Here is a 24,674-nt window from a genome sequence, read left to right as displayed (position 1 = left end):
GACACTGTTGTCAGTACTATTATATGGGCACTGTGATCAGTATTCTTATGGGGGCACTGTGGTCAGTACAGTTATTAAGGCACTGTAATCAGTATTTTTTTGTGAACACTGTGGTCAGTGACATCACTTGCGACCTCACTACTCCTATGAGCTATGACGTCATTTGCACCCTTTCCTATGCAGGACTGCGCGTCTGTAGCTTCCTAACCACAAGAGACGCGTCCACAAGCCGCAGTAAACCATTGTGAACGCGCCCCATAGACAGTCATGGGCTGTGTGACAGCCGGCGCTGTACCGTTCTGTGGTGCTGAACTCTGTCCTGTGTATTGTGTGTGTCAGGACAACAGCCTCTCCCTCCCCGGTTGCTCATTACCCAGCATGCAGCGGGGGATTTAACACCAAGATGGCTGACACTATGGAGGAATATGAGAAAGACGCTGGCTGCGTCCCGATCCTGCACCCAGAGGTGAGTGTGCCCTGTCACTGCAGTGCAGGTATCCGAGGCCGGGTGTAAGGGGCTGGCGGGACGGGCTGCTGGTCCGGGCGGAGGGGCACAGACTGAGGACGTGCGCCTGCTGCTACCGAGGATGCTCAGGGAGGTGTAGGCAGAGCATCGCGGCCTGTGCTTGTTGTGACCCGGGCACGCTGTGCGGATTCCGGACCTGTGTGGCCTCTGGTCTCCGGACAGGTGTTGCTGCTTTCTGATGGCCATGTACTTAGTAACAGCAGCGGGCACCTTCCAGGCCCATACTCATTGACACTCAGTAACTACCTGCACCCGGAGACAAGGCCTCAGTCTTCTGGGCACTGGCTAGCTTGTGGACCCCTACTCTAATATCTGGGTTATTTGGGTTCTAGTGCTAGCACCCATTCATCTCCTGCCCACTGCTTGGCATTGCCCTACATAGGAGCTGTGTGTGTACAATATGGGTAGTAGGACTGCGGGTGCCTTCATTATGTCCTTTACCACAAGCATCCCCACTGGCCATCCTGTCTTCCCCTAGGAAGGCTTCTTTAGCATCTGCTTTGAAATGGTAAGATGGTGGCCCCTCCAGGCTCCCAGGGGACAACGTGACAAGGGTCAGGATGTTGAGCAAATACTGGCAGCCATTTATAAATGCTGGAGAAGGTGCCATAGCCAATCAGATCTCGGCTCTCATTTTTCACTTGCTGGTTGCAAAATGAACTCTGCAGTCTGATTGGTAGCTAGAGGCTGCTTCTCCACCTTATTTATGTCAATTTTTATAAAGCTTTCCCATAGTCTATAGAACATGGGCCAACAAATCCCAATATCTCTTTGTAGACAAATGGCCGTCTTAGAGGTTTAACTCAACCCCATGAGCTCCACTTTAAAATATGTGACAGGACGCCCACTTATTATGTCCTGTTTATAATACTGGGGTCTCCTTGTTATGTAATCTTTGTAGCTATGACCGAGGACAAACTGCTTCCTTGGTCCTTTTATTGTAATGAGGTATGAATATACTAAAGAAGACTAGGCTTACATTCCGTGGGTTGCTATATGTGACTGATACTATGGGGTTTGAGAAGCTGAGACTGGAGCATATTGCTAACTGTTAGGGAGAATTCACACACTGCAAATCTTTCTGCATCTAAAGCCTGAACACTATGGCAGGGGGCATATAATCCACTAGAGAGACAATGGTGACTGTGTGTGGGCAGGAAATATCAATACTTCCGTTAGGAGATGCTTATTTGCTTTTGTAATAGAAAGCACTGCTATATAGTTTTATTTCGGATCCTATTAAACGTCTATAGTTATAGCCCTATGTTGCAGAAATTTCTGCCACACAGTATCTCTTGCATTTTGCTGAATGGGGTTGTTTCACAGGTAAGCTTATCATAGATTTCCCCAGGCCCTATTCCGATAAATGGGGCAGTAGCAGAACATTCTGCAACAATCTTTTGTATGTGAACATACCATTAAATGACTACTAAACCCACAACCCAAACAATAAAAAAAACTACACTTCATTTCATTATTTTTGTTCCTCTGTCTTATACCACACCTGCAGAACATGAAAAAAAATAGAAAAGCGTTGTATTCTTTTATAGGGTATAAGCCTTCTTTACACCTCTAATGGTAGTGCACATGAGCCAGAATAGTTAGGAGGAAGACGTGGGATTTAAAGGGATTTTCTTGGCTAAAATTAATTATTGATGACCCTAAAGATAGGGCATCAGTGTGATGAAGGTAGGGTTTGACACCCAGCACTTCTACTGATCAACTGTTCACAGCAGATGATACAGAGAATGGAGCAGGAAGCAGACAGCTCTGTTCTGTATGTAGTGGTTGAACTGAGTCACTGTTGATAGTGCGGAAAAACCCATTTAGGCTGGGGCCCCACGTGGCGTAAACGCTGCAAATCCACACAGTGCAGAAAAATATGCGCAGCGAACATGTTGAAATTTCCAAAACGGAAATGCTGTTGGTTTCCCTATAGGTATAGTGGAAGTAGAAAGTCCACAGAGGAAACCTTGGTGGACTTTCTGTGAAAAGCGCTGTGGGGAAAAAACAGTGTGTTGCCGCCTCAGTTTTCCCGCTTCGCTTTTTTGCTGTGGCATGCTACATAGGGCCTTGGTCTTAAACTGCCTAGAGACTGTTGGTCAGACAACCACTGATCTGATACGGATGGTCACCAGAAAACTCCTTTACTGACCATGTAATTATATAAATTGTTTTGCATGAAGAATTTCGGAAAACACACGGACCCCATTATAGTCTATGGGGTCCGTGTGGTTTCACTGCTAACCGCTTTTTAATGCATTTGCTATTCTGTTCGGGGGATCCCCAATCGGACTCCCCAAACGCAGATGTGAACCAGGCCGAAGATAAAGACTTGAGCATCTAAAATCATTGTGGCAGATATACTCTTTACTGTCATTATATCACACTCCCTATGTAGATAGCTGATAGTATATGACAGGGCACATTGCTTTGTCATAGAACCGGAATGCCAGCATTATAGATTGTCTAGTGTTGATAAGGAGATACCAGTAGGACTTAGGGTGTGTTTGTGAAGCAGGAAAATCTTATTGAAGTTTTTTTACACCCTTGTGATGTTTGATGCTTTTTGGCAGTCTGGATTCCATTTCCTAAAATGTCTAGTGCTTTTCTTTTTTTTTTTTTTTGGTGTAAAAACAGTATCAGAATTATCTGTTTCCCATTCATTTCAATGGGATTCAATTCATATTGTAAAAAGCTGATGTGAATCTAGCCTAAACAAGACAAGACCGACTACTATAACACAGTGTCTTTTGGGCTCATCCGGCACAATACAATTATTATCTTGAGGCTGGGAAGGGTGAAAAAACAAAAACATACTTGTCTGTCCCTGGCTTGAATGTGTGTGCGCCCAAGTCGGGGGTGGAGTTTATCACGAAATGCAGTCGGATGACATCCGACTGAATTCCGTGCTGCTTTCACTTCTATGGGACTTCTGGATCTATTCCGTTCTGATAACACTACAGATTATAGAGCAGGTCCTATTCTGCTTCGTGTTATCAGAACGGAATGGACCTGAGAGCCTCTCATAGATGTGACTGTCAAGGTCAGATTGTGGAGATGTTTTGAGGTGCCGGTGACAAGAGGTTAAATATAGGGGATACAAGAATGATCACAGTCAAAGTAATCTCTAGACAGCGGGTTTGCTGCCTTGGCGTAGATAGATGGAGGGAGCCAGTTTTCGGTATGACCTGGCTGTTTGCCTATGTACTGGCACTTAACAGGGCCTTAGCCGATCTCATATTAGCATTATGCCTTACCCTTGTTTTGTTATATCCTATCATTTGTAAAATGTTTAATAAAGTTTGATTACACTTGAAGGAACACAAGAAGCTCAGTTTTGAAACAATATAGCTGGTCCTACAACTTAAATGAAGAGGACCTTTCACTGCCTCTAGCAAATCCAGGTTTTTACAGGCACTTCTCCACTGATTCTGGCACAGTTGACATTTTTTCTGTAGCCCCCACTGTTCCTGAGAAATTAGTTTTGGTGTCTGATATCTAATTTAGGCTTTCTGTCAAGTGGGTGGTCTCCGTTAAGAGCATGTAAGTGAATATGATTTTGAGCTCCAGTCAGAGACAGACAGTGTCAGAGCTCTGAATCACACCCCTTGTTTCTACTTGAGACCACCCTCTTCACAGTATAGTCTAATAACTATATAAGGCACAAAAGTGAACAGTACGTATTCATAGCTCAGGAATGGTGGGGATCAGAGAAAAAACTCAAAATGAACTGGAATCAGAGGTGCAGTACCTATCAAAGGATGTAAATAGCTGAAATTGTTAGGCTGAGTTCACACGGGGTATTTTGGACAGGATTTTGAGGCCGTATCTGCCTTAAAATCCTGACCAAAAAGACATCTCCCATTGAAATCAAATGGGAGCCGGTCAGGTGTTTTTTCCGGAAGCTGTTTGTTCCAGCTCCTGGAAAAAAGAACGGACATTCTCGTTCTTCAGGCTGATTCGAATCCGCCTGAAGACACTCCCTCCTCCCGACTAGGCCCATTCATTGGGCCTAATCTGAAGCAGAGTGCGAGACTGGTGCACTGCACTGGCATCCAGTCATGGCTATCCGTTTTCTGGTCAGGAAACTGAGGCAGCCTTCGCCTCAGTTTTGGGACCAAAAAAAAAAAAACCCATATGCATTCAGCCTTACAGGTGGTGAAAGTGCCTGTTTTAATCCCTCTGCTCTTCCAGCACCACTTTGGTTATTTACTGTGCCAATCACGTGTGGTAGATAGCGCCTTATCACATGCCCATCACAGATAACAAGGCTGTGTATAAATCTACTGTAAGTTCACACTGAGTAAACGCTAGCTTATTTTGTAGAATAAAATTACACTTGTAAATTTGCTATCCCATTGACTTCAATGATATTTTTTACACGTGTAAAAATACGCCTGTAAAATGTCATTGAAGTCAATGGGAGTCTTATTTTTACACGTGTATTTTGCAAAAATACAGGCACGTTTACTCAGTGTGAATGCACCCAAGTGTGTATTTTGCTTTACCTTTGTTACGTTGGTGTAATCTATGAAATGACTATTCTGAGTATAAAATGCTATTCTTTCTATGTATGTAATGTACACTATAACATCCATATTCACATCTGGCCTGCATAACATGGCTGTATAATACTACTCTTAATGAGAATAAAATGAATTTCATGTCGCTGATATCCATCAAATCTAAGTGACCCACATTCTTAGGGATATCTGAGGTTAATGCTGTTATTTGGTGAGCTTAGTCGCTGCTTTATGTTTTTTTTCCCCATTTAATCATGTTTTGTGTGTCAACCTTTCATCTGGTTCTTAAATTACGGTTTTATTCAAAGGAACTAAATCTAAGCTAAATTTTCTAGCGCAGCTCACATGTCTTCTATACCTCTCATGATTCCATCCAGCCTTTATGTAACATACATAATCTAGCCTGGATAGTTCCCCGTGTGTTTATGTTATTGTGGGATATAGGCTGCGCCTATGTGTGTTAGTGGCAGAGCCTGTATTGCATTAAGCAGTGGCCTGCAGTATTTAGGACACTGGTATTAAAAATATTTCAGTTTATCATAAGGAGGAGTTTCCACTTCTGCATACCAAACATGTATTAGATAGTTATCAGCCATTCCTATGGCTCATTGGAAGGGAATGTATCATATATTCTAGTTAAATTGTTTAAGAGAAATATTGTGGGTTATTTCTTTTTTAATATTGTTTCAATTCTATTTAATGCTAAAACCTGACGGCTGCCATATTCGGGAAGCACACTTCCTTCCTCCATTGTCTTTCATTGGCAGTGCAGACAAATGCAATGAAAAGACAGTTATTTGCCCATAGACTAAGGAGTCTGGTAAGAATGCTATTGCACATCTGCATTTTGACTTGTGAGAACACAAGTGGTTTTGAAACCATATGTGTGTTTTGCATTTTAAAAAGTGTTAGTTACTTTCATTGGTTTAGAAAGAACAGCACGTGCTTTGTCATGAGTAAAATGGGTAATAGCACCATAAGGGTTTATTCACATGGTGATCTCGGTGAGTATAAAATTATTAGAGAAATGCTCTATTTAGGTCTGTTTTGGTGACCACACACTCATTATGGTCTATGGGGTCAGAAAAAAAATGAATAGCACACAGATACTGTTTTTACGGACCACCAAGACTTTGAATAATATAGAAATTTGTCACGGGCCGCTAAAGGCAGGCCCTTAGGGTGATCTTAGACTGCGTTCTGTCAGTATCTGTCACGTGTTAAGCATGCCGCTATACTTTCAGATTAGAACTAGTGGCAAGTACAAGTGCAGTCTGGCATTTAGTTAGTATTAGCATTACACGCGACTTCATCCACAGCCCCCTCACTCCATGCATGATCCACCTCCAGCGCATCCGCAGGCCCACCCTCAACGCATCTGCCCCCCTTCCCCCGCAGGCTCTCCCGCGCCTGTGTCTTTCCCCCGCCGTGGCGCACCCGCGATTGCTGCCCGCGCGGCTCACCGAACCTCCTCTGCGGTGCGCGACAATGGCCCCCGCCGGTTCTAAATGCATAAAACGTCCCTGCTGGTGCTCCCCTACCACAGTACCCCCACAGCCAACAACCTGTACGCGGAGCCCACTACAGGGCGTCTCGCCCAGACTGGGGGCTAACAGGCCGCTGTACTCACCGAACAGGTGGTGTCGAGGTATGTGTGGCGCGGCCTCTCTAGTGTGTGTACCTCTGGACGGCAAGTTCGTAGGCAGGTGTGCCTGTCTTCCGAATGTGTGGTTGCACGGCCGCAACCTATGCTGGCACCGCGCTGCCGGCCGGCATGGTGTCGTCGCTCTGGAGACGCGAGCAGCTGCCATGATTTCCGGCGCAGACTTGGGCACTGGTGCCACCCACGCAAATATGCCAACGTGGCTTCCCCTGCGGCCAGCCACCAGACTGCAACCAACCAATAGGAATTGCAATGCATTTGGCCAGAACTCTTTTCTAAGGTTATGGCCCTACGCTTTGGAAATGCAGCATAAAACTGTGGCAGAAATTCAGCTGCATTTATACTTGTGTGTTTTTTTTTTTTTTTTTTGCATGTTTGTTTTCATCAGTGTTAAAATCTCATTCACTTTTCTGGGAAGGGACACTTGAGTTTCTTAAAGGGATTCTACCATTAAAATGCTTTTTTTTTTTTTTTTTCACGATAATACGTAGGAATAGCCTTAAGAAAGGCTATTCTTCTCCTACCTTTTAGATGTCTTCTCCGCGCCACCGTTCGGTTGAAATCCTGGTTTTCTTCGATATGCAAATATGTTCTCTCGCAGCAATGGGGGCGTTCCAAATGCTGCAAGAGAACTCTCCAGCGCCGACTCCATCTTTTTCAGGAATGGCCTCTCTGTGCGTCTTCTTCCGGAACAGGGTTTCAATCTTCTAGGCCTCAGGCAGAGTAGACTGCGCATGCCCGCAGCCACAAGAAAATGGCCATTTATGCTTACTGTGGAAGTGGTTTCTTGTGGCTGCAGGCATGCACAGTCCATATGTGGCCTCTCCACTTTCAAATCTTGGACACAAAGGTTTCAGACACTTTTAGGTCACATCATTTTTTTTTTTTTGTACAAGTCATATCAGGAAAGGTGTATGGCCCAAGCTACAACCAAACCCTAAAAATGCATCAAGATTTTGAGCCACTTGATAAATGGTGTATTGTAAGACTAAACAAGGTAACAATACACCTGGGTTATCAAACTGCATCAGACACTTTGATAAACGTGTTGGTTTAAGATTATCTAGTCTATATTTGCTCTGTCTAAAATTTAGACACTATTAGTAAATCTATCCCACTGTATTTCCATAATGTGTGACTTTAGCCTAAGGCTGTGTATACACAGTGCTTTTGTACTTGGGGTGCATACTCAATTATTATTTATTTATTTATTATGCTTACTTGTATAGCGCCATCATATTCCGCAGCGCTTTACAGATGTTGACAGTCACTGTCCCATATAGGGCTCACAATCTAAATTCCCTAAATTCTTTGATGTGTGGAGGAAACCCACGCACAAACACGGGGAGAACATACAAACTCCTTGCAGATGTTGTCCTGGGCGGGATTTGAACCCAGGACTCCAGCGCTGCAAGGCTGCAGTGCTAACCACTGAGCCACCGTGCTGCCATTAGCGGTAGCTTCACATGGCCACCAATGATCACACGCATATGCAGTATACTAGCTACATTTGTGAGCATGCTCTCTTAAAAGTTTCTTCCCATTTTGGCCAGTTGCAATCGAGGAATCATTTCTCTCTGACTCCTATAGCTGGGACCTACAGGAACAACGGAGCAGTACTGTTGTTTTCTGTTCCTATAACTCGCATAGAGGAGAATGCAAGCTATGGGAGCAGCAGAACATAGCTGAGCTCCTATTAAAATTGCGGAACCCATGTGGCTAGATGTGCTAAGCTGTTTCTGAAGCTCCCTTCCTCCTTCATAGAGCAGCAAAGCTCTGCTATCCCATAAGACCTGCCATACAGGCTGAGGCAGGAAGCAGTTATTCCTATCTCGGCAGCGATTTATTGAGATGTGAATAACCCTATTAAGAACTGTATACAGTTTAGAAGTGCTCTAAAGCCTGTCATGATGATGGCCCCATACATTGTAACAAGAAAGAGCGGTCCACAAATTGGACTAATATTGACCAGGTGTCCATGAACACCCCGTGCTCGTTGTGCCTTGACTGCAAAGTCAGGATGGTGGCCATGGCATTCAGACGAGGCATGTTCCTTGAGCATCGCTGAGTTTGGGGCCACTATATTTTATATGTGTGAGCCATTGTACTATATGTGAGGGGACCATTATACTACACGGGGTGACAGCAGGCCGTTTCATAACTGTTAATGGTGTCTCCAAATGAAGCTGTCTATAAGTGATATCTACTTTGGGGGTACTCGCTTGGAACGTTTTCTCACCAGGGGCATACTTTGCTTTAAAAAGGTTGAGAAACTGGTCTAAACTGAAAGGATTAAAAAGCACCTGTCACCTTCTGATACATCTGATTTAATAAATTCCTGTCAATTTTGGAATAATATTTCGTAGAACATTGATTTTCCAATGTTATTTCTTCTACAAATGAATTAACTGGGCGTTACGTGTTCTGGAGTGGGATCCCTACAGACTCTGACATTGTCTGTTATTGCCTGTACGGTTTGACTGCAGCAGTGGCCAATGGTGGTACAATTTTGGGGTTTAAGGCTTCCATCGATGGAATGGAGGCAGTTTTGGTTTTGCATGGCAGCCAGACTGTGCGATCTTGCCCTCCGGTTGTATATAGACACTGGCCTTTGACGAAGGGATTGGTAATGCCTAATTGTCAATTTGTGGTGAGTACAATTATTTACAGAGATATCAGGAGTGGTGACAGATTCACTCTTTGGCCTACTCCAAAAGGAGTCTCAGGAGTCCAATTTGAGCTTTTTTGTATAATGTTTGGATAACATTTGTTTTAGGTGAAAATGTTATCCATAGTGGCCTACCATATCATATATATTTTGTATATAAACTATTTTCATAAATTCATTTCCTTCAGTAACATCAGTAAGTGTCTCTCTTCTAGGAAATCAAGACTCAGGGTCATTACAATCATGGTTACAGCACTGAATCTATGGGACGTAAAAGCCACATGGATGACTACAGTACATGGGACATTGTCAAAGCCACACAGTAAGTATACCTCCATCATCGGGCAGAGAGTATTTACATTTAAAGGGGTTATCTAGATTCCAAACATATTTACAGCAGTACTAAATACTCACTGTTTCCTTGTACAGTCTTTACTTGGCTTTATTTTACTTGACCCTACTTGTTTCAATGTTATTTACATGCAAGAAATCTGTGAATAAACTACAGTTCCCATGATGCATCTGCTTGCTTTCACTCCCTGTGCTTGAATGAAACATCACAGCAGCATGTGACCTTAGATGTGGGAGTGATTATCCGTGATTTCATTGCAGGGGAAATTGGGGAAGGGCGAGGTACACAGAGTAAGAGCAGGGAGATGAATCATGGGAAGTGTAGATTGGAAGTAAATATCTGTTCAATATACTATGCTATATACTGGGGCTGAGGATGGTCCTTTTAATTTTGTTATATTTTAATATTGTCTGACGAAGAGGGACCCAAGCACACAATGACCCCCTTTCCTCAGAGGTTGCACTATGAAACAGAACGGTCCATATAAACTATGGACATGCCCAACATTAAATAAACGTAAGCTAATTTTACAGTTAGCTGTTGTTGTTCATTAGCAAAGATATTACTTGCTCTTTTACATAATATGGTAAAAGCATAAAAAAGTGCCAAAATGTACATTGGTATTCCTGTATGCTGATTCTGTTTGCTCTCCCTCTTATCTTGCTGCAGGTATGGAATCTATGAGCGCTGCAGAGAGCTGGTGGAAGCAGGCTATGATGTGCGACAGCCTGACAAAGAGAATGTTACTCTGCTTCACTGGGCTGCCATCAACAATAGGATAGATTTGGTGAAGTGAGTAGACCTTCATAAAAAGCTGGCATCCTTGTTACATGGGTTTGCAGAAAGGAAAGTTATAGACACAGGGGAAATCTGCTGTCTACAGGCTTTAAAATCACTGAAATATATTATTCCAGTATTGATGTTTGTATTTAGCTATATAAGGGTATCATGCCTGATATATTTTTACTAGCAATTGTTCCCCTTAGTGATTATTCGTTTAGAACATTCATTTTCTGCAGTTTTGACAGAAGAGCTTTCCTCAGTACAAAACATTTTGTTTTCTGTTAATAAGAGGTCCAGAAGTGCTTGTATATCCTATTACAGTATATTATTATGTAATATTATTATTTATTCACTTGCTGATTGTTGTGGCCTCACTGTTTGGGCTCCCACTGATCACGAGATATGATGTGTGCTGGAAAAGTGCTATACTCTGTTTGTCTCTGATGGTTCCCATTGACATAAATGGAGCAGTGATCCCCAAGCCCCCCTCCCTCCCCATTTGTGAAAATGCAAAAAAGGAGTTTATTGACTTTATTGTACCATTACATATGTTGTGCTTTACTATTTACACTGACATGTAAACTTTCAAATGCTACCAGGCTGTGTCCTGGCTGTTTTTGACTATATCAATTGATTTGCTTTGTTTACTTTTATGTCAATAAACCTGAATTAAAAAAATAAATAAATGGAGCAGTGATGCACATTTTCGACCTGCCGCATCATTCAAACTGTGATGCAAAATAACCGTGATCATTGAGGGGTCCCTGCTGATCAGAAAGCTACCTCCTATACTGTGAATAGGGGGTAAGTTGTTATCACTTATTTAGTGTTAAATACACTTTCTTAATGTACGTGTTTCATTTTAGATTATTGTACATTATTGTACATTTTACTATTTAGGAGTGAGTTATGACAGCCAATCCATTCCCTTTTTCTGTGAATATGAAAACATACATTTATTGTTCAAGGCTGGTAGTGAATGCAGCTGAAATGCTTAGGGGGACTTCATCAAGACAACCCCACAAAACAACCCCCCCCCCAAAAAAACAAAACAAAACAAAAAAAAAACAACAAACAAACAAAAAAAATAAAATAAAAGCTGTTATGCCTGATGGCAACTGCAGAGAGCCGAGTGATACTCAACATAGAATGCATCATATGGAATCCATTCAAATTGGGGACCAAATTCACAGTCCTTTATTCAAAAGGTTGTGTACTCCTGCTCATGGACGGGGTCCTAACCATGACTTCAGTATGCCCTTACAGGACTTCTGGAAAGGGATTGTCTTGATGGGATAGCTCCTTAGTGATATCTATGCATTACTAGTGATTGTGATACATAAAAGTGCCACAGTTGGTAAATGTTTTTTCACTTGCAGATTCTACATATCTAAAGGTGCTATTGTGGACCAACTTGGAGGTGATCTAAACTCTACTCCTCTTCATTGGGCAACTAGGTAAGGTCTTATCCCGATACAAACCAAGATGTAGAATTTTGTTACTTAACATTAAATGGCACTGAAAATTGTTGCAGCAGCTTTAACCAATTCTACTCCCTCATATCAGTCCTTGCCACCATGTAATTTCTATTTCTCACACGGATGAGGATGGTAATTCATCTACTAATATATATTTTGTTGGGTTGTGGGATGAAATTGAATTACTTGCAGTAAATCTGTGTGATGACTTTAGATGAAGGTACACTGTGCTACCTGTGATGCCATAGGAAGTGATTTTAGTTGCCCCCTTCTGTCATGTTGTTTACATTATTGTCAATGGGAACAGACACAAAACCAGACTGTGACAGCTAAATTCCGTTGCGGTCATCCTAAGAAGACAGCAACAGACTTTAGTAACGGTAGCGTGAACTCCCCCTGAATGACGTTTTTTTTTTTTACTGTCTGTTTCTGAGACTTCTACTAAAAGTAGCCCCTGTTGTAACTTAATGGGAAACTCCTTTAAATTTTCTGTTGTTCCAGCCCAGATGGTTCCTTGCCAATTGATATTACATATTTTTGGCATTTTTTTTTTCCGCTCTTGAAGCACCCATTTCAATTTTATTTTTGATTGTGTAATGAGAAACGGAAGCTGTATTACAAAAGAAATAAGGGAGCTCTGACCCTACTGAAGATTAAGAAACCAGCAACAAAATTATGGGAAAGGTTATCCGACGCTAACCACCAGTACCACCTTCTTGCAATTTACTCTAACTTATATTTGCTGCCTTAATGTAAAGTAAGTGTAGGCTAGGGTGTGTGTTGCTTTTTTTTTTTTTTTTCTTCCAAGGAGTATGACAACTCCTTTTATGATTGTGCTGTTATTTGCATTTGAATCAGGAACCATTTTAAGTTCATAGATTTGTAGTAACGTGCAAGCTTTTTTAAGGGTATTGTAAGCTGATGGCCGGCAAAATAATGGAGGGGGTGTACATCTCGCCCAGACTACTCAGGTGGGCAAGATGAGAGAGAGCCCAGGAATTACTTACATTTTGTTATATGCTCAGTATTGGGCTGGATTTTGTAGGAATGGCAGGTAGGATTGGCAGCGGGACCTGTCATTCCATACACCCTCCAGTCCACACATTGTGGAAGTTTCTGCAGCATGTCAGATGCTGTGGCTTGCCCTCATCAGTGAGGGTTAAAAGGTCATCTCCAGCAGCAAGACTTTGGACAGAGCTGGGCTGCAGGGCCAGCTGGAAGGTCACACTGTGGGAGCTGTGTCTTGTACTATTCAATTTTGTTATTGAATCTGAGGTGAGGTAACTTATTTATGTGTTTAGTTAGAGCCTAGCCAGGCAGGTATTTATTTTATATTGTTTTTTTCCCCTTTTTTTTTGTTGCTGCACTGTTTCTTGTGGAGTAAAAATAAAACTCTACCTTTTTGAACTAAAAATCTGGACTTGTGTGTCTATGCCACCCCACCTAGCAACCTCAGACCCTGACAGTATCTATAAGATGTCTGAAGTCATTGGGTGCACTAAAAGATTCCCCATGCTGCATGCAAATGTCTGGCTGAATAAATGAATGTCTGAATATAAGCATAAGAATATTGTGTAAAATATTCCCAGAGAGGAAAAGGATGAGCAGAACCAGTTATTTTATTGCTAGTCAATGGGGCTAGATGTACATCTTCAAGTAACCGTGTAAGAAGGAAATGAAATGCTTGTGTTTACCTTGATTATTTAGCTTTTTTTTTTTTTTTTGGAGCACTCTGACATATTATGGTTCTCTTTCAGACAGGGACATCTCTCCATGGTTGTCCAGTTGATGAAATATGGCGCTGACCCCTCGCTTATAGACGGAGAAGGCTGCAGCTGTATTCACCTAGCTGCCCAGTTTGGGCATACCTCAATTGTGGCATATCTTATTGCAAAGGGACAGGTAGATACAGTTTTTACTTTATATCAATAATATTTTATACATTATTTGTGTGAGTATGTAGAGACCATGCTTATGTATTGTGTTCAAACAATAAAATAAATAGATTTAATTATTATTATTAGTGTTCTATTTCTCACTGTACCTATGCTTTGTTTTGTAAGTATCTTTTGCAATCTTTCGCACTGAATTTGAACAAAATAGCCATATCTGACCGCACCTTGTACAGACTAGGAATGGTGTAGATTGGTGTGATTGGAATAAAGCTTTTAATATTACATTTTCATATAACGCTTAATTTCATATCTTTTTTGGCAAGCAAAGGGCGCACACAGATACATATGTTGGGATGTGTCTGCACCGTATGCATGTTCTCTAAATAAGATTATCCCAAATATATGTGTCATCATATTTCTGTGTAATAATCTTAGCAATTACATTAAGAGTAATTGTGGAGGAAAAAAACCCCTATTTTTCTGTTAGTTCTTAAATGCCAAGTCCAAGTACAAACAGCCACCTATGAAAGGAGAAAGAAGCCCGCCATTGCAGATTCCAGATGCTCTGCAGTGCTCATTGTAAAGCTACATCAAGAAAATTGGGTTTAAACATTATATTCAATTAAGCAATAATCCATTGCGTGGCCTAAAGAAACAAGCTGCTGTTCTAGATTTTTCCTACAGATGGTTAAATTCTACACTGGAATCCCTAATTCCTATTCCCTGTAGCCTTCCTGCCGGCAGTCACCAGCATTTTATGACAGCTGTATCGTAGGTGCATTACAAGCAACATCTTAAGCATAGACATATTATAGTTGACTTGTGATGCAGACTATAGAATTATTTAGTCTGAACTCTGACATGTTTATTGACTTTGTTGCTCCAGGATGTAGATATGATGGATCAGAATGGCATGACTCCATTAATGTGGGCAGCTTACAGGACACATAGGTAACTGCTTTTCTGTTTTTTCAATTTAGTGTGAAACTCTTAATATCTTTAAATATGTATTCTTCATGTTTCAAGAAGCTTTTTGGTTCAAAATATTCTTATATTTTACAGTAGTATTAGTTACTTTTTAACCAATTGGCCTATGAGGGATGGAAAACATGTAGATCCTGAACTTGCTGGATAGTTTGTGATGAAAAGTTATGAATTGTGTTTCACTTAGATGTCCAAGGATTAGCAAGTGTGTTTACTTGCCCCTTTACTTACAGGGAGTCTGTCACCAGAATGTAGCATATGAACCTTTCTTTGCAGACAGATAGGTTAAGGTCACCTGAATTAATGGTGTTTTCCCCCAGGTGTATCCATGCCTCTTCTGTGGAGATACCGCAGCCTTTGGAAGAACAAAGACTTAGCTGCTTACCTCTTTAGAACATGGAAGAATATGAAAATCTGACTTTCATGATGTAATTAGGAAGCCAGTGCCTCAAGAATGCACACCAATAGAGGGCGCTCACTGAGAATGTGCAAGTCTATTTTCCATGATGTAATTAGGTAGACAGAGTCTCAGTCAAGCAAACCAATAGAGGGCACTCTTACCTCTTTAGAGTAATGGCAACACCATTGTTGCTCCAACAAACTCATTGTCTTGTTGACAGATAAGGTGATTTCTTGGTAGTGGAGATACCCATTGAAAACACTTTACTTGAAGACTACCACTGTGCCTATGCTCTGGCATCTGGGCAAGAGTGGCATCCACCCCTCAATTTACAGCAAAGGAACGTCTGCATCAGACGCGGGATGGCATTGCCTTGGGGATCTCTGTCATTAAGACAGGTTGGACTCGTATCTATCAGAAACCTATAGCATATCCTTCCATGCGTTTCTTTGTTGATCATACCTCTTTAGGTTGCTACAGGTATTAAAAAAAAAAAAAAAAAATGTAGTGGCTAGATGGTAGCTATGAGTCAACTATGGAGGGAACTATAAAATGCATAAAACTGTAGGTTACGTCTGTTTTTGCTTTTTTTTGGGGGGGGGGGTTGAAGTGAAACATGCTATGGGTCTGGCATAATCTTTTTTTTTGTCGGGTGTTAAAAGGGAATCTGTCAGGTCCAAAATCCCTCCAAAGGCCTTAATAGTTCTGTGTAGAGACCTTTAATAGACACCCAAACATATCTATGTACCAGCAAACTGATGAAGCAATGCAGATATAATCATCTTTTTAGAAATATGCAAATCAGCTGGTAAGTGCATTGGGGCGGACCCAGTTGGCTAGATTTTTGTACAGACAGTTGTGACTCAAGCAGAGGCTGTAAATGTTATTTATTGCTGAAGGGGTGACTTTGGTAAATTTTACATGACATTCAGAGCGCTTTAGGATTTCTGTAGACAAATGCACTTAATCGTCTTTTTATGGATACGCAAATCTTTGGTTTGAGGCCACAAAGGCATGTTTCTGCTCCTATTAAAGTCCTCAACATGTCACTTTTATTGGTTTGGAAGGCATTTTACACTTGTAAGACTCCTTTTAACCAAAAGATGTCTCTGTAGGGGAACAAACTCCTGGAAAAGAATAAGGCTGCGACCAAAACCACAATAAAAGATCCAAAAGACATTGAAATAAAACCTTGTTTCAAAACAAAATAAATACAAAGCCTTTAATTTCATTACATTTTTTTTCAACTCCTAAAAATTGTGTGTGAAGGACTTAAGCAAATTTTATATGGACTAATTTCATAATGAAAAGCTCATGTCTATTAAAGAGGACCTTTCATCAGATCGGGCACATGTAGTTCTATATACTGCTGGAAAGCTGACAGTGCGCTGAATTCAGCGCACTATCGGCTTTCCCGATCTGTGCCCGGTGTAAAGCGCTATCGGTCCCGGTACCGTAGTGCTTTACAGTCAGAAGGGCGTTTCTGACACTTAGCCAGGGACGCCCTTCTGCCCAGCAGCGCCTATCGCGCTGTGCTCTAAGACTGGGGAGGAACGCCCCCTCCTCTCCTGATAATACTGGTCTATGGACGAGCTGTGTGAGCAGAGGGAGGGGGCGTTCCTCCCCGCTCCACAGTACAGTGCAATAGGCGCTGCTGGGCAGAAGGGCGTCCCTGGCTAAGTGTCAGAAACGCCCTTCTGACTGTAAATCCCTACGGTACCGGGACCGATAGCGCTTTACATTGGGCACAGATCAGGAAAGCCGATAGTGAGCTGAATTCAGCGCACTGTCAGCTTTCCAGCAGTATATAGAACTGCCTGTGCCCAATCTGATGAAAGGTCCTCTTTAAAAATAACTGTATTAGATTAGAATGTAGATGATGTTTATCCCTCTATAACATGAACGTATGTATTTTGTTTGATTTTTCTAGTGTGGACCCCACAAGGCTACTCCTCACGTTTAATGTGTCTGTTAATCTTGGTGATAAATACCACAAGAACACGGCATTACACTGGGCTGTTTTGGCTGGAAATACGACGGTCATTAGTCTGCTCCTTGATGCGGGTGCCAATGTTGATGCACAGAATATTAAGGTAAAATTACGTGTTCTACATTGCACCAATTATTTTACATCTCTGCTGAATGATATGCTTCCGTATGCATGATGAAATCAGTTTTAATACTAGATCTTAAAAACACTTGGTAGAATTGCTGTCCAAAAAAATTAAAGGTGTGAATATTAGTAATATGATTTTGGTCCAGTATTCAGTTTCATTCTACTGTACTTTTATTCCCTCCAAGTTTACTGTAGACGCGTGATGCCCAGTTTGCGTTCAAGTAACATAGTCATGTGACACTGCCAAATCTAAAGACTACCCATATTTCCATTTGCTTGTGCTGGAAAAATATCACACTGTCCTTTTTTTTTTTTTTTTTTTTTTTTTTTTCTCCGTTATTTTTCTGTATGAAATTAATTCAAAGAGTCCTTTTTGTTTTTATTTTAAAATGAATTGAATGAGGATGATACAAATGGAAAGTCTTCTGTTTGTATCTGTCACAGGGAAATGATGAAACTAGCGATTTAATCAAATCCCGGAAGATGTTAAAATAACGCTGTTGGGTCATTTCCCTAAAGAAAGTCTGTGATTTGATCAAATCCCTGAACTGTTTTATGTTTCTCTTGTTTTCACTTTCCCCTTGAGGCTGGGTTCACAAGGGGTTTTTTGGACAGGATTTTTTACACAGGAAGCCGCCTCAGAATCTGGACCAAAAAGCGCCTCCCACAGCTAGCCGCGACTGTCGTGGCATTCCAACAGTTGCAGCATTCCACTCTGGATTAGGCCCAAATGAATGGGCCTAGTTGGGAGGGAATGTCGTGCCGCGGAATCTACGACAAGTAAGGGCAGGTCACTTCTTTTTCGTACAAGTGGGAAGAAACCGCTCGTGGAAAAAGGAAGTGAACGGATCCCATTGAAGTCAATGGGAGGCGTTTTTTTTAAGCCGGATTCTGAGGCGGATTCCGTCTCAAAATCCTGTCCAAAAAACCCTGTGTGAAACCAGGCTTATCTCACCACTCTGCGCGCTTCTGACGTGACACACACAAAAAATGGGTTCAGATTAGAGATGAGCGAGTACTGTTCGGATCAGCCGATCCGAACAGCACGCTCCATAGAAATGAATGGATGCACCTGGTACTTCCGCTTTGACAGCGGCCGGCCGCTTAACCCCCCGCGTGCCAGCTACGTCCATTCATTTCTATGCGAGTGTGCTGTTCGGATCGGCTGATCCGAACAGTACTCGCTCATCTCTAGAAATAACACAAGTTCTATGTTTTGCTTATTACCACTCGCCCTTTTCCTCACCACTCCCCTCAAGTGATCATGCCGGCCAGTGCGCCGCGCTTCACACGTGACGCACATGAAAAAAAAACAAACTCTGACCAAATTTCTATCTGAAGAACAGTTTAATGAAAGTATCAGGACGTATTTTGAACAAGCGGCATGATAAAACCTTTGTGGACTCACAGACACGATCACAGTCCTTGAACAATTTACAATTAGTACAACTACTTAGACTACAACGGACACATACGCAGGACTATTATGGTAAAAATTACAATGTTATGGAAGTAGGTACTAAAAAAATATCACCTTAAGTACCAATTTGTTTTGTTAATTAGTTTTGAATAAATCATTTGTGTTTCAAGGACCATTGCTGTATTGCCTGCTCTACATTTAATAATGCTGCTTTACAGAATAAATACTTTTCATATTTAAACATTTCACTTCATTTCACTAAAACAGTTCAAGGATTTGATCAAATCACTGACTTTCTTTAGGGAAATGACCCCACACAGTTGTTATTTTAACATCTTTCGGGATTTGATCAAATCCCTAGTTTCATCATTTCCCTGCGACATATCCGTTAATAAGGTAATACAGGCATGTTAACTCTCCTGACTTTCCCAGTTTTCAGGCCCTCTCACTCGGCTGCTGGTACATTAATATACAGTGCAGTATATACAGTACCCCTGATTTTTCAATTTTCAAAGGTCCAATATTGTTATATGGGGTCTGAGTATATTTACCTGTGCCCTTTTATAAAGGCCATGACCCTGAAAATGACACTCTTACTATTGCTCCAAATCGCTGTAAACGAATCTCCCTTTTAAGGGCTCTTCCAGGTTGCATGTCCAGTAATATCGGGCAACAGTATTGCGAATATAACCTAAATTTAAAGATATTAAGCAGTTGTTTAAAACTTGTGGTGTAAAATAAAATAATCATACTTCACATGTATTCCATAACAGGGCGAATCACCGCTTGATCTGGCAAAACAGAGGAAAAATGTTTGGATGATTAACCATTTGCAAGAAGCAAGACAAGCCAAAGGCTATGATAATCCCTCATTCCTGAAAAAACTGAAGGCAGACAAGGTAATTAGAGGCCCTGTAATTTATGATAAGCCTTTCTGAATATTTTTGGGGCAAAGGTTGTAGTACTAGATATATTTATTTTTACATCCGATACAGTTAGAGGGGTTTCTGAGTAAGCAAAATTTAGCCTAGATGAGAAAATGCCTTGAAATAACAAAAGACCCATTAGATACCTGGTAAATCCTGCGCTACTCTGGTCCTGATCACTGCCTTTGTTTAATTGATAGCAGCCTTGATGTTTCCATCTACATGACTGCTGTAGCCAATTGCTGGCCCCAGTGGGACACAGTGTTGATATACAAAAGAGATGCAGACAACTTCTGAGTTTTAAGCTTTTTTGATACAATGACAGTTTTTACTAGGCCAAATAAAACATGATTTATAAATAAAAAATAACTTTTCCACAGCGATTTTCTGAAAGTAGGTGTCTAGCACATTGTGAAAATGTTACCTAGCTCTTTACAAACCTATGAACATAACCATATTTGTATTTGCATACAATTAAATGTTAAACCTTTTTTCAAACATAAATTTTTTGCTACATTTTAAAGATTTTCTCCAATCATAATTATAATCAATCAGTTGCCAATGGATATGACTAGAAATGAGCGAACACTGTTCGGATCAGCCGATCCGAACAGCATGCACCCATAGAAATGAATGGAAGCACCTGTGACGCTAACTTTGCCGGTGGCCGGCATCACAGGTGCTTCCATTCATTTCTATGGGTGCGTGCTGTTCGGATCGGCTGATCCGAACAGTGTTTGCTCATCTCTAGATATGACCATGAATGCAAGAACTTGCTATACTCTGAAATTCCACCATGATTTTCTTATTGTGGTTAGGTTATCTGCTCATGATTGTAGTGTCCCTACCTCATAGCCTGTCCATAATAAGGAAATCATGGCAGACCATAGAAAGTTGCTATATTCATGGTTGTATCCATTGGTATTCTATCAAGACTTTTACCACTAGATTTTTTAGCAGATTACAGAAAATCTGTAAAGCTCTTAAAAAAAACTGTTTAACTTTTAACTGTCTGCAAATTTAAAGAGAACCTTTTATCACCTCTACCAATTCTACTTTTTAGCGTCTGTTAGTAGGCACTGTTCCCTAGCTACGAGTGCAGGCAGTTTTGCTGCCTGATGTGCTATTTCAGCTCTGTAATATCAGAAGGGCAGTGTCAGGTGGGAGTGCATAATTTGGACCTCCAATCAGAGACAGCCAGTGTCAGAGCTAAGAATGGCACCCCCTTTGTATGCTGCTGCCTGACATCGTCCTCCTGACAGTACAGAGACTGTCCGGCACCAAAGCTAACAGCACTTTGGGAACGGTGGGGGTAGAGAAAAAATTCCAGCTTTGGTAGAATCAGTGCGGAAGAGCATATTAACACCTAGAGACTGGAGTTGGTGAAGATGGTGAAAAGTCCTTTTGAAATGTGGTTCTGTTCATGAGAAAACCCCTTGTTAGGTTGAATAAAATTATGTTGGTAGCAAAAACTTACCTGAGAAGGGCCTGATGCACTAAATGTGGTGTTTTGCAATGTGAAGAGCTCCCACGTGCCAACTATGTTTATGCCATGTAATGTAAATCTTTACAAAATCATCAGAACGGAAGACTCAAAAAATCTCTATTATCCATATTCCAGTAAACATCAGGATTTTGACTAGAACTTTATTTCAAGATTCCTAGTTTGCTGCTGCTGCAGACACAGATATGTTCTAGCATTTCTAATGCGTGGTACCTAGTCCTCATCTATATAGCTATTGGTTAAAACTAGGAGTATCCGATCACCAAAAACTAATTGTCACGTTGGGGAAAAATAGTTTTATAGTCATACTTTAGTATCTCAAAAGTTTTTGACTTAAAGATGTATTTGTCTTTCCAGAATGTACCCCTGAGTGTTCCTAACAGCTACTTTAGGACACTACAGAGGGCCTTCAACAGATTTGTATGGTAATCTGCTAGACCCTGAATGGGTGCTGTGGGAGAGTGCATGCCAGATTTCAAACTGTTCCATGAAGCAGCTATACTGTCTTGTATTTTTGATTGGTCACGTTATAGAGACTTTAAGCTTTGGGTTAATGCAGAACATTGTTTGTCTCCAATAGATCTCCTGTTTGCTGCTTGGGCAGTGGCCTCTTCTAGTTTTGCTTACCTTACATGTGTGGGATGGTTAGGTTGACAAAGGAGCGATCTCCTCTTGGCCATCCCATGACTTTCAGAACTCAAGGTATCCTTCGGGGTCTCTCTGCACGAACATTCCTTATTTGGGACAGACAGTGCCCCCCCCGATGGAGATTTTGGTTAATGACACGGTGCCTGTGCTGTTGCAATTGCAGGAACAAAGTGTACCCTTGCTGGTTTCATGGTTAGAGTACAAGCAGCTGTTGTCTGTCTTCAGATTTCTCTTTGGGTCTAACCTCTGTGATATTTCTCTCTGAGACTTTGCTAGACTCTTTCTTGGCTTGAGGGTGATGTCTGGATGCCTTTTCCACTTTTATCAGCTTCATCTGCAAATGCAATGGTGACAGGGCTGGGTTCTTCCAGCAGTGGGAGAGGGATCTGAGAGGAGACCTTTTAAAAGTTTTGCATGGTCTCCCATGAAATGACAGTGGCATCACAGAAGAAGGGGCAATAATTTTAAGATTATATCTAGATGAGTACTATTGCTTGTATGTATTCACAAGTATCCTGGGACTCCCGATACGTGTTGGAGACTTGAATGAGATAGGAGCTTTTTGGCACTTATAGTACCCCTGTCAAGACTTTGCGGCTCTTCTGGGATAGGCAAAGAGACAGGCGTGGTGCTATGTATATCTCCCCTATATGAGACCTTGTCCTGTGGATGTGGTGATTTGATCTCCCCCTTCCTTTCCCACACTCTGTGGGCTCATGAATTTGTCTTTTTTTTTTTACTTGTGGTTGTGTGATATACATTATACTTTGGTTGTCTTAACTTTTTTTTTTAATATTCCATATGTCATGATTATTCGTTCATGACCATATCAGATTAGACATGAATTTTTGCTAGAATTTGGATTTTTTTTTAAAAAAAAGGAGTCTGTCAGAGAATGTTAGCCTATGCGGCTGGTACTCATTATTTTTTGCTCTGAAATCCTGTGCTTGCACCATGCTTTCTCAGGGAAGTAGAAGATGGAAACCTAATACGGAGTGCCGAACGCTGGTGTGAACCCAGCGTAAATAGTAGGAAATGCCTTGTATTCTTCAAGGTTTCACCATTCTCCAAATAAGGATCACCAAGTTTCAGGCCAATGTTTAGTATACCTCTTTTATTCCTGTCTCTATAATTTTTTATTATCTGACATCTCCCAGAAATATGTGTTCAGGTTTATATTCTGTAATCATTTATACATATTACTCTTTATCTGTCATTTGGAGTCTGCTCCACCTTAAGGGGGCATTCACATGGAGTAACGCCAGGCGTGTATTACAGCCGTACACACCGGCGTTACGGCAGACTGCCGAACACTTCCCATTCACTTCAATGGGAGTGCTCGTAACAGCAGCGTTTACGAGCGCTCCCATTGAAGTGAATGGGAAGTGTTCGGCAGTCTGCCGTAACGCCGGCGTGTACGGCTGTAATACACGCCCGGCGTTACTCCGTGTGAATGCCCCCTAACTTTTATTATTGCAAGTGAGTTATTTAGCTGAAAGTCATCACACTGTTCACATCTTACTTTTTAGGAATTCCGGCAAAAAGTAATGCTGGGAACACCATTTCTGGTCATTTGGTTGGTTGGATTTATTGCTGATCTTGATATTGATTCCTGGTTAATTAAAGGACTCATGTATGGAGGTGTCTGGGCAATGGTGCAATTTCTATCAAAGTAAGTGAACTTTTACTTAAAGAATATTCTACCATCCACAAATGGAAACTATCAGAGAATATCATATATACTCTTGGTTATGCATGTGAAATTAAACCTCCTTGGAATGTATATGTCCATATCTCACAGAATGTGTACCCCCTAAAAATTAAAATTGTTACCAACTCTTAATTGTGTGTTCTTCTATGGCCGTATTGACTCTTTAAAGTATAACTATCACTTCTAATGAGGAGTTTCTTTGGAGATCCATCCCATATTTACCCTTTATTGCTAGTATATACCAGTATATAGTGTATCGGTAGGTGAAGGGGGTTCACGTCAAATTGTTGTATCTCTGGTACCACCTAGAAAAGTGCTTCTGCTATCATTTTAAAGCTGAGAGCCTCCAGTATATCACTACAGCTATAGCTCCAGTTAAAATCGTTTTCGGAAGTTGATTTGTATATGCTGTAGGAAGAATGTTCCTGTATCCCCGTAGACCACTCTTTGAGATAGGTGGGGTGAGACGGAATAATATAGTAATTGGCTGTCATTTTTTTTTTACTGATGTTACTTGTACCTTACATTCTAGCTCCAGCAGTCATTTACAATTGTGGAAAATAAGTTGGGTCTAAAAATTAGAGCAACTGTAAATGTGAACTAATGTCTAGCAGTTTGATGACAGACAGTATAGTAAACCATGAGATTTTAATAAGAACAAGGAGAAGATACCTGGTGAAGTAAACAGATCTACAGTATAACCCAGGGGTCGGCAACCTCTGGCACCTTTGCTAAAATGGGCACTTCAGGCATATCTACCTGGCACAGGGCTCTCTAAGCTGAGGTCCTACAGCAGAGAAGGTACTATGGTGGAAACATGAGATGTTATAGTGTGTCTGGGCATGAGCTAGCCTGATCAGAGGGCAGCAATTGTTTTTATACCTTGAAGCAAGTGTACGGGAGGCGCTGATGTGATTTGTATCTCTCCCCTTCCCACCAACTCCTCCAATTTGCTTTAGTTCACGATGAAATAACCTTTGCCAGAAATGTGAACTAGATTAGTTAGTTCATTAACTACCCATCACTACTAGGCACTACTAGGCTCAGATGTGATGGGTATTTAATCTTAAGGGG

At 41.3% G+C, this 24,674-nt stretch overlaps 1 protein-coding gene across 1 annotated transcript in view; it reads left to right on the top strand.

Annotated features, from left to right (window-relative positions):
- The first annotated feature begins 387 nt into the window (after positions 1 to 387).
- Positions 388 to 24,674, top strand: part of ZDHHC17 (zDHHC palmitoyltransferase 17) — a 38,273-nt gene continuing 13,986 nt past the window's right edge. Inside the window, exons 1-9 of the mRNA XM_075274386.1 lie at positions 388 to 466; positions 9,599 to 9,705; positions 10,405 to 10,527; positions 11,898 to 11,975; positions 13,754 to 13,898; positions 14,778 to 14,842; positions 17,206 to 17,368; positions 19,585 to 19,710; positions 23,419 to 23,561. Of these exons, the coding sequence (XP_075130487.1) occupies positions 404 to 466; positions 9,599 to 9,705; positions 10,405 to 10,527; positions 11,898 to 11,975; positions 13,754 to 13,898; positions 14,778 to 14,842; positions 17,206 to 17,368; positions 19,585 to 19,710; positions 23,419 to 23,561 (1,013 nt within the window). The 5' untranslated portion in view covers positions 388 to 403. The remainder of the gene's footprint in view (positions 467 to 9,598; positions 9,706 to 10,404; positions 10,528 to 11,897; positions 11,976 to 13,753; positions 13,899 to 14,777; positions 14,843 to 17,205; positions 17,369 to 19,584; positions 19,711 to 23,418; positions 23,562 to 24,674) is intronic.

The sequence above is a fragment of the Leptodactylus fuscus genome, chromosome 5, assembly GCF_031893055.1.
Source record: "Leptodactylus fuscus isolate aLepFus1 chromosome 5, aLepFus1.hap2, whole genome shotgun sequence".
NCBI lineage: Eukaryota > Metazoa > Chordata > Amphibia > Anura > Leptodactylidae > Leptodactylus > Leptodactylus fuscus.
The sequence above is the reverse complement of the archived record's forward strand: the minus strand, read 5'-3'. Positions and strand labels throughout refer to the sequence as shown.